This window comes from Salmo trutta, chromosome 16 (assembly GCF_901001165.1).
Source record: "Salmo trutta chromosome 16, fSalTru1.1, whole genome shotgun sequence".
Classification (NCBI taxonomy): Eukaryota; Metazoa; Chordata; class Actinopteri; order Salmoniformes; family Salmonidae; genus Salmo; species Salmo trutta.
This window is the reverse complement of record NC_042972.1, coordinates 60,216,421-60,226,324: the sequence shown is the minus strand read 5'-3', so window position 1 is coordinate 60,226,324 and position 9,904 is coordinate 60,216,421. Positions and strand designations below refer to the sequence as shown.

The 9,904-nt window shown below is 39.7% G+C and overlaps 1 protein-coding gene across 4 annotated transcripts in view; it reads left to right on the top strand.

The window, feature by feature from the left end:
- Positions 1 to 4,727: 4,727 nt before the first annotated feature.
- Positions 4,728 to 9,904, top strand: part of LOC115151124 (protein MTSS 2) — a 147,320-nt gene continuing 142,143 nt past the window's right edge. For 2 of the 4 annotated variants that reach the window (XM_029695135.1, XM_029695132.1), the window contains exon 1: positions 4,728 to 5,792. In XM_029695135.1, coding sequence (XP_029550995.1) covers positions 5,744 to 5,792 — 49 coding nt within the window. In that variant the 5' untranslated portion in view covers positions 4,728 to 5,743. The remainder of the gene's footprint in view (positions 5,793 to 9,904) is intronic. The other 2 variants (XM_029695133.1, XM_029695134.1) reach the window with 2 other exon arrangements.

Sequence of the window (9,904 nt, the reverse complement as noted above, 5' to 3'; positions counted from 1 at the left end):
CTGCTACTGCACGGCAAGCGGTACAGGAGCAAAAGGCTCTTTTACAGCTTCTAGCCCCAAGTCATAAGACTGCTGAACAATTAATCAAATTACCCCCCCCCCTTTGTTTTTACACTGCTGCTACTCACTGTTTATTATCTATGCGTAGTCACTTTACAAATTACCTCGACTAACCTGTATCCACGCACATTGACTCAGTACCGGTACCCACTGTATAAGGCCATAAGCAAACAGGAAAACGCTCATCCAGAGGCGGCGCTCCTAGTGGCCGGGGACTTTAATGCAGGTAAAGGTTTTACCTAATTTCTACCAGCATGTTAAATGTGCAACCAGAGGAGAAAGAAAAACCTAGACCACCTTTACTCCACACACAGAGACACGTACAGAGCTCTCCATAGCCCTCCATTTGGCAAATCTGACCATAATTCTGTCATGACTCTCCTGTGACCATCTGAAGGATCAGGTTACAGTGGGTCCGCTCTACAGCGTGCTCTCTCTCGTAGAGGGGGAGAGCGGGAAGTTGGCTGTTTTATGACGGTTGTAAATACCAAAACTCCTTTCCCTACTCTGCCAAGATGAACGTTGAGAATCCCTTTGTTAGCACAGAGAAAGACTTTGCATTACGGTAACCTCAAAAGGTTTTCTAATGTAACAAATTTATGTATTCCAACCAGTTGGAATGGTCCGTGGGTATTTAAGCAATAATCATGGCCAACATTTACTGTGTGGTGATATCATTAAAGACGTTATAACGGAAACATTGTAACTTAAAGAGCTTTCACAATGTATTTATCAGATTTACATCTAAATGTTGTGGAACTACTCACAAATATGGCCTTCTAAACGAGATACTTGTTTAGATAAAAAGTTAACTGGTCAGTGGCCACACTCGGTGAGTACAGACATTTACATTGGCGTCATGGAAACGCCCTCTTTTCTACTCTAGTATAAAAGCCACTTCCACCAAAATGTACATTAGACCAGAAAATAGGGAGATTTCGCTACATGTTGAAATGGTTGGCAATACAAACTAGAGTCAAGATAAGACCAGGATGAGGTCCCCACGTTGAAATGGCTAAGAAATCTACAAACTAAAGAACAATTATTCAGGCTCCAGCTGTTTAAATACTTTAGTCTGGTAAACGCATCCGAACATTTCCGAATGGTACTCTGAAGTGTCCATTATAACAACTACGATGGACTTTGATCTCTGGTGGACAAACCAGAGGCTGTCTGTTGACTGACTATCCAGCAGACGGACTGGCGATTGCAGAAAGGGACAACCAAGATGTACACTCGTAAATATGTACATTTCTAAAATCCAAATGAGCGGTTGTTAGGGGGCTAAATGTCCATATTTATGATGAAGTATTCAACTGTATGCGGTGAATCCATTCTGAGTTTCCCGCTCTTGAGGTGTACCATCCCTTTCCTTTGTCATGTTGGCATAGCCCACTAGGGACTTTTCTGTCAGTAACCAATGTATGACCATGTGTGTTTATGTTAACTACCATTCAAAAGTTTGGGGTCACTTAGAAATGTCCTTGTTTTTTAAAGAAAAGCACAAAAAAAAGTGTCCATTAAAATAACATCAAATCAGAATTACAGGGTAGACATTGTTAATGTTGTAAATGACTATTTACAAAACGGCTGATTTAAAAAAAATGATTTTAAATATACAGAAAATCCCATTATCAGTCCCATTATCAGCAACCATCACTCCTGTGTTCCAATGGCATGTTGTGTTAGCTAATCCAAGTCTATCATTTTAAAAGGCTAATTGATCATTAGAAAACCCTTTTGTAATTATGTTAGCACAGCTGAAAACTGTTGTACTGATTTAAAGAAGCAATAAAACTGGTCTTCTTTAGACTAGTTGAGTATCTGGAGCATCAGCATTTGTGGGTTCGATTACAGGCTCAAAATAGCCAGAAACAAAGAACTTTCTTCTGAAACTTGTCAGTGTATTCTTGTTCTGAGAAATGAAGGCTATTCCATGCAAGAAATTGCCAAAAAACTGAAGACCTTGTACAACGCTGTGTACTACTTCCTTCACAGAACAGCACAAACTGGCTCTAACCAGAATAGAAAGAGGAGTGGGAGGCATTTGCACAACTGAGCAAGAGGACAAGTACATTAGTGTCTAGTTTGAGAAACAGACGCCTCACATGTCCTCAACTGGCAGCTCAATAAGCTAAGGACCCTGGGACGAAACACCTCCCTCTGCAACTGGATACTATTCCACCTCAGGCGACTGAAAAGATTTGGCATGGGTGCTCAAAGTTCTACACCTGCACCATCGAGAGCATCCTGACTGGTAGGGCTGGGCGGTATACTGTATTTTACTATATACCGGTATTTATGGATGGACCGGTTTGGGTTTTACTTTACCTTCTATAATGGTATTTGAATTTTTGGTTTGTTAAATGTGATGCACCGTGTAACATCCATTTTTATAGTTTACTCCGCTACTTGAGTCATCCCTCTCCGCTCTCTCGCTCTCCATGCCGCTTTCCACACAAACCTAATCCCACCCCATGTCACTGAAGGAGCACATTTGTTGTTGCTTGACCACGAGACACGCATGTTGATGACAACGATGTTTCCACTTTGACCTTAATATAAATCCACAACTGTTCTATAATTACAATATTAGTTTGTGTTTCTGCAAACAGCAAGTTCATATTTTCTTTGCAAGTTAAGCTAAATTGTGTTAGCCACTAATGCTAATCGCTAGTTAGCTGGCTTTGGTAAAAAATCAGGCCTAGTATTTTTGCCCATTTTGTGGCAGTGTGGAAATTATCTCACTTTTTAAAAAAAAATTATTTCACCTTTATTTAACCAGGTAGGCAAGTTGAGAACAAGTTCTCATTTACAATTGCGACCTGGCCAAGATAAAGCAAAGCAGTTCGACACATACAACAACACATGGAGTAAAACAAACATAGTCAATAATACAGAAGATAAATAAGTCTATATACAATGTGAGCAAATGAGGTGAGGACAAAAAAGGCCATGGTGGCAAAGTAAATAAAATATAGCAAGTAAAACACTGGAATGGTAGATTTGTAGTGGAAGAAAGTGCAAAGTAGAAATAGAAATAATGGGGTGCAAAGGAGCTAAATAATAAATACAGTGGGGGAAGAGGTAGTTGTTTGGGCTAAATTATAGATGGGCTATGTACAGGTGCAGTGATCTGTGAGCTACTCTGACAGCTGGTGCTTAAAGCTAGTGAGGGAGATAAGTGTTTCCAGTTTCAGAGATTTTTGTAGTTCGTTCCAGTCATTGGCAGCAGAGAACTAGAAGGAGAGATGGCCAAAGGAGGAATTGGCTTTGGGGGTGACCAGAGAGATATACCTGCTGGAGCACGTGCTACAGGTGGGTGCTGCTATGGTGACCAGTGAGCTGAGATAAGGGGGGACTTTACCTAGCAGGGTCTTGTAGATGACCTGGAGCCAGTGGGTTTGGCGACGAGTATGAAGCGAGTGCCAGCCAACGAGAGCGTACAGGTCGCAGTGGTGGGTAGTATATGGGTACATGAGTGCAGGAAATGCGGAAATTGATGGAAATGCAGGAAATTATTTTAGGTTGAATTGAACAGTATAAAACAATCTGAATGGAGAAAGACCCTTTGAAATAATTTTGTATATATATATATATATATATATATATATATATGTGTTGCCACCCTAGGGTCACACACTACTCATAAAGCAAATTTAGAACTTTTATTAATCTAAAACACTGTCATACCGTCAAATTTGAAAAATACCATATGATATTTTGGCCATATCGCTGAGCCCTACTGACTGGTTGCATCACTGCCTGGTATGGCAACTGCTTGGCCTCCGACCACAAGCCATAAGACTCAAATGGCTACCTAGACTATTTGCATTGTCCCCCCCGCCCCCTCCTTTTACACGGCCGCTGCTCTCCAGCTATTATCTATGCATAGTCACTTTAACTCTACCAACATATACATATTACCTCGACTAACCGGTACCCCTGTTTATAGCCTCGCTACTGTTATTTTACTGCTGCTCTAACTATTTTTATTTAATGTTTTTTATCTATTTTTTACTTAACAATTATTTTTCTTAACTGCATTGTTGGTTAAGGGCTTGAAAGTAAGCATTTCACTGTAACGTCTGTATTCGGCACATGTGACAAATACATTTGATTTGTTTTTCTCTCATTGACTTCTCTAACCCCAACCCCCCGCCTGTTCTGCCTCGCAAGCGTTCCCGGATGTCTTGCGATGTTGCGCCTCTTGGTTTAGAAACTCTGTATTAAAGATGCTCCTCCAATAGAAATCCCCGATCACACTTTTAGGCGACGTTGGCTAGCTAAACTCATGCGTAGAATACGTCGTCGGATGTTATTGGTCGTCTCGCGCCGAGCTGCGCATGCCGTCAAATTAAAGGCACTTCGATATAAAAGTAGTTTTTAACGAAAATGAAATCGTGTCAGTTTGTCACTTTCACGAGGTTGAAGTGATAACATGTTCAACTACTTAAGACATTTGCTCGAATCTAGGTTCTGCGTTTAGCTTTTGAGAAAATGAACAACTAAGGAGGAATGTTTCTCATTGACTTCTCAAACCTCGTCCTGTTTCGCTCGCGTCTCCGGAGTCTCGCGATGTTGCGCCCTGGCTTTAGAGACTGTGACGTAATCTTGTTCACCTCCATATAAGGACATTTAATTCTTAGGTCATTTAAATGCATTTCTTTATTAAAATGTAATTGACCCCAACATTTTCCTACCTTTGCAGTTTATACGATGTCTGATAAACTCTGCAGTGCGGTTAAAATGTTATTTTATTTCTTTGTAGAGAGATTAATGGCCTCATTGTGATGTTTTAATCACTTTTAGCGTTTACATTGAATTAAAATAGCCATGTTCTTGCGATGCTTGTAAATCCGAATCTTACTTGCTCCACCCAAGTACGAGGCCGATCTTGGGAAATATGTAATTTGGAACGCGCCCGGTGGTGGTAACAACCTTCCTATTATAGCTCAATGGCAGAAACACACATCAGCACTCAAACGATACGTGGATTCTCATTGAATAATTGTTTGGCTCATAGCTGGGTGAAAGCCCATGATGACACACATTTACAAACAAGCTGAAACCGCATAAGAGGACAGATGACTCGACACGAACAGAATCATTTTCATGGGACACAGATATGCTTATTTTTGTTTGTTTGTATTTGCTGACTACTGAATGAATCATTGATCACGGACTGCTAGTTAGCTTGTCGCGCGTTAGCAGGTAGATATTCCGGAATTCCTGGCCAGCTGCATTGCATAGGTCCTATAGGTATTTGGATTGGCTGTGGTTGTAACTATAGCATACTAGGCTTGGATACAACAATCAGGTCAATTCGACGGATTTTCCATTCTAGCTACATTCAACCATTCCATGTTTACTCGGTGTATCAAATTGGCTGGCTAGTTAACGAGCTAGCTAGCCAACCACACTGAGTCGGACTGGATTATAATATTCCACGTTGCTAGCTGCTGTATTGTTTCCCTCCAGGAATTTGGATTTATTTTACATTGCGTGTTTAATAGAACATTAACAGTACTTAGCTATAGATATCTTTGGCCCAATTCCTTTGAAACTTTACACCGAGATTTCCCTCAACAGTTATATTTATAAACGAATTAATTTAAAAGCTACTACAGCTAGCTAGTGTTAGTTTTTCGATTTGGAAAATGGATGCGGGTATTGAAAAGGAATGCAGCGCTCTGGGAGGGCTCTTCCAGATCATCATGAACGACATGAAGGTAAGATGCATTTACAATAAATAGCATTCTTAGTAGGTAGAACTCAAATGTGAAAGGGTTAGCTGGTGAGAACCATCATTTATCAAGCATGCTATTAACTACGTTAACTAGAATTTGCCAAGTTGTTACGGCTTGTCTTCGTCACTATTTGGGTTGGCAAAATGAATGGTGTGCTTTGTAACAGGCTGGCTAACTATCTTTAGCACCTATGTGAAGTTAGCAACTAACGATTAGCCACAATAGTGGAATTTGCGGTTCGTATTTAAAATAAAAGTTCCTCATTTGAAAGGGAAGTAAACGGATACAAATAGTGGAATAGTGCCATATTTGGAGTAGATAATGTTAAACAAGTTTAACGTAATTTAAATTAAACTAAAGACAATTTGGTTAATTTGACAAATCTTAACTTGCACTGTGGATGTATCGCACATCTGGATTGTGGCTGAGTGAAATGGGGTGTCAGTCTAAGTGACACCCTTTTAGTGCTGAGCAATTAGTGCTTTTTCAGGTCGGTTCGTTTATAAAAAAATAACGGCGTCCGGTTTTGAGAGAATTTTTTACACGACATTAAAAGCTGTAACAGAATAAAACAATTAGTAAAAGTCCCATAATCATAGTGACTGCCCCTTACTGCTTATCACTTAACCATAATTTACATAAAAAAAACGTGTCATGCACTTATTCAGAGCAATTTACAGGAACAATTAGGGTTAATTGCCTTGCTCAAGGGCACCGACTTATTTTTCACCTAGTCTGCTCAGGTATTAAAACCAGTTCGGTTACTGGCACAATACTCTTAACCACTAGGCTACCAGCTGCCGGAAATATACTTTAAACGTTTCAATTGTGTATATTATATTTGTTTTATTTGATGACTTTATTGTTTTAATAAGTCATCTCATCTCTATAGAGCTGCTGTCTGACAAAATCACCATTTTAGTAGTTCTTCAAAGTAAATAAGGCATACTTTTTTTAAAGACTTCTGAATACCAACTATCAATCATTTAGATCATGTATTTTCAGCTAGAGATGCAGTGGCAAGAAAGTATGTGAACCCTTTGGAATTACCTGGATTTCTGCAAAAATTGGTCATCAAATTTGATCTGATCTTCATCTAGGTCACAACAATAGACAAACACAAATTATTGTATTTTTCTTGTCTATATTGAGTACATAATTTGCTATCATCGACAGAAACCTGAAGTCATTTAGCCTAACGTTCTCCTGCAAAATGTCTATCTGTCCTCCAATTGAAGCACAACAGAAGTTGGGTGATGCAACAGGACAACGACCCAAAACACACAAGGGAATCAACAACAGAAGAAAATACACCTTCTGGATACCTGACCTCAACCCGATTTGATTTGCTGAGGCATGACCTCGAGTGCAGTTCACACCAGACATCCCAAGAATATTGCTGGACTGAAAAAGTTTTTTAAAGAAGAATGGTCCAAAATTCCTCCTGACCGTTGTGCAGGTCTGATCCACAACTACATAAAATGTTTTGTTGCAGTTATTGCTGCCAAAGGAGGGTCAACCAGTTATTAAATCCAAGGGTTCACATCCTTTTCCCACCCTGCACTGTGAATGTTTATACGGTGTGTTCAATTAAGACATGAAAACATATAATTGTTTGTTATTAGTTTAAGCAGACTGTCTATTGTGACTTAGATGATCAGATCAAATTGTATGACCAATTTATGCAGAAATCCAGGTATTTTCAAAGGGTTCACATACTTTTTCTTGCCACTATACCTCATGAAGCAACTTTTCTATCCTTCTCAACAGTCTATTCTAGGTAGCAGGTGTAAAAGAAACAGAATGGACAAGTAGGCATGCAATGGATTACGGTCATTGTAGTGAATTACCACGTTTTCTACACTAAGCTGTAGAATTTTTGCCTGTTGGAAACTACAACTCCCTACTACATCGCACAGTTCATTCTTGATCTGATTTCTCTGTTTGTGTAAACACTTCATAGTGGTGTTCAGTGGGTGTCACTGAATAGAATGATACAACATTTCATGGATCCACAATCCATAGGTAAGGCTGTACAGTGAGAAATAAGTATGCCCCCCAATGTAATTCTGAAGTCTAATACATCCACCCCCGTGCGATTTCAGCGGATTAAAAAAATGTATTTATCTTATTGTCTTTTGTTGCATTCATAACATTCCCAACTTATTCCATTATTTGTATCCGTTTCCATCACTTTCGGCGAGGGTCATTTTATTTTGAAGGCAAGCCGCAAATTCCACTAGTGGGGCTAATCGTTATTGTGGCTAGCTTCACATAGGTAAAGTTAGCCAATTTGCTGTTGAACCAACAGGATTTAGTTGGCTAGCTAACCCAAAATGTAATAAATCAAACGGGTCATCCATTCTACCCATCGCCCCTGGTCAGCTGTTCTTCTAACTAGTGAATGTTAGCTGAATTATAAAATCACCCCCTGTATTTGTTGAATTTTATCGTAACACCATTGGATGGTATCCCAGCTTTTCCCAAAAGTGTTCATCATAGGAACTTGTCATTTTAGCAAGTAAACATCACAACTATTTGCACATGCGACTGAACACAATTGCACGCATGCACATTTGAAATGTCCGCATTCGATTGGTCTTAGAGGAGTGGCCTTCCACATTGACAATGTAAACGACACCATTGAGGGGGTTACAGTAGACCTAATGTTTACCTGAAATAACTACTGAAGAATAGCAGTAGTGTGAAGGGAAGACTGTCTTCTCCCAGTTAAAAGGATCCCATCTTTTCTTTGGTCATAATTTTGTGAACAATAATTATATAGCATGTTTGAGAGCTTGGCAGTCGAACATAGACATTTACTCCCTTCAACTAATACCTGGCATTGCATAAACAGTGTGCAACTTTAAGGAGTGGGGGCACAGTCTAGAGGGGGAAGCTGTGTGCCGATAGGCCTAGGTTTAACGTGAAATAGCCTACTCAATTTACCCCATTAATAAGAGGGCATTGGTTTTAATCCTAGTATCATGCCCAAGGGTAGCCTATAGGTTTCATCCAGGTCTAGGCCTAGCTGCTCGTAAGTAAATGTATGTGTTGAATATATGGCCAGATGGTGGGAATGCCCCGGTGATATTCTGCCATGCTCGTAATTTGGTGGGTGCTGTTGCCAGATGCTTTATGCCACTCCCCACTTCGACATGTACTCTTGTCTGCTTGCCCGGGGCAAGTAAACACAAGTTTTGGACAAGCAGATTATAGATTTAAGTTGTCTGAATGGACAAGTAAAAAAAATCACACATCACTATCAAAAAATTAGGATACTCTGCTCATAATCTGAATTGGATGAAAATGTTCTCCGGCAGCAATGTTTTGCTCACTGTCCTCAATCTCTGCAGAGCGCATCGGAGTATAATTATTGTAGGCCTGCATTGCTCATGCCTGTCAATCTTTCAATCATGCAGTCGCAAGATGCATTTTTGAGATCAAAGTGAACCTAGCCGCGTTTGCACATTTGTTGTTAACTGGGTAAATAACTCACTAGCAATAATTGCACATTTTTGGTCAGCAATGAAATGTAATGGTGTGTGCATCACCTGCGTGTGGGCTGTTGCCAGAGGAGAGACATTTGCGCACCAGGTAAAATAAACAGACTAACTAGATAACCAGCCAATATGTTTTGAATTTGCTATCTAGTTAGTTAACAATGTAGCTATCAATTTGTAAGTCGCTCTGGATAAGAGCGTCTGCTAAATGACTTAAATGTATTAGCGTGCCTTAATGTCATGTCCGATGTCCTAAACTGCATTTTGGCAAATTACCCACATGCAGTTAATACGGTTGCACAGTTTGTAAAACCAATGCTGCATACTCCGGTTGTAAAACTGTCTCTCAAGCACTCAAAATTCTCTGCTATTCAATGCTGGCCTAATTGACAGTTACTTTTCAATTAGGCTAGTCTAAGATAATGTAACTCCAATGCTGTCTAGATCTCCCCTGAACACTGAATATGTTTACAAATAGATATACATTATATAAACACCATAGCCATTTGATCCCTGGTTCATTGAATGAGGGAATTATTTAATACATTTTTCCATGGCAAAAATGAAAACACGAGGGGGTGCTAGTGAGCA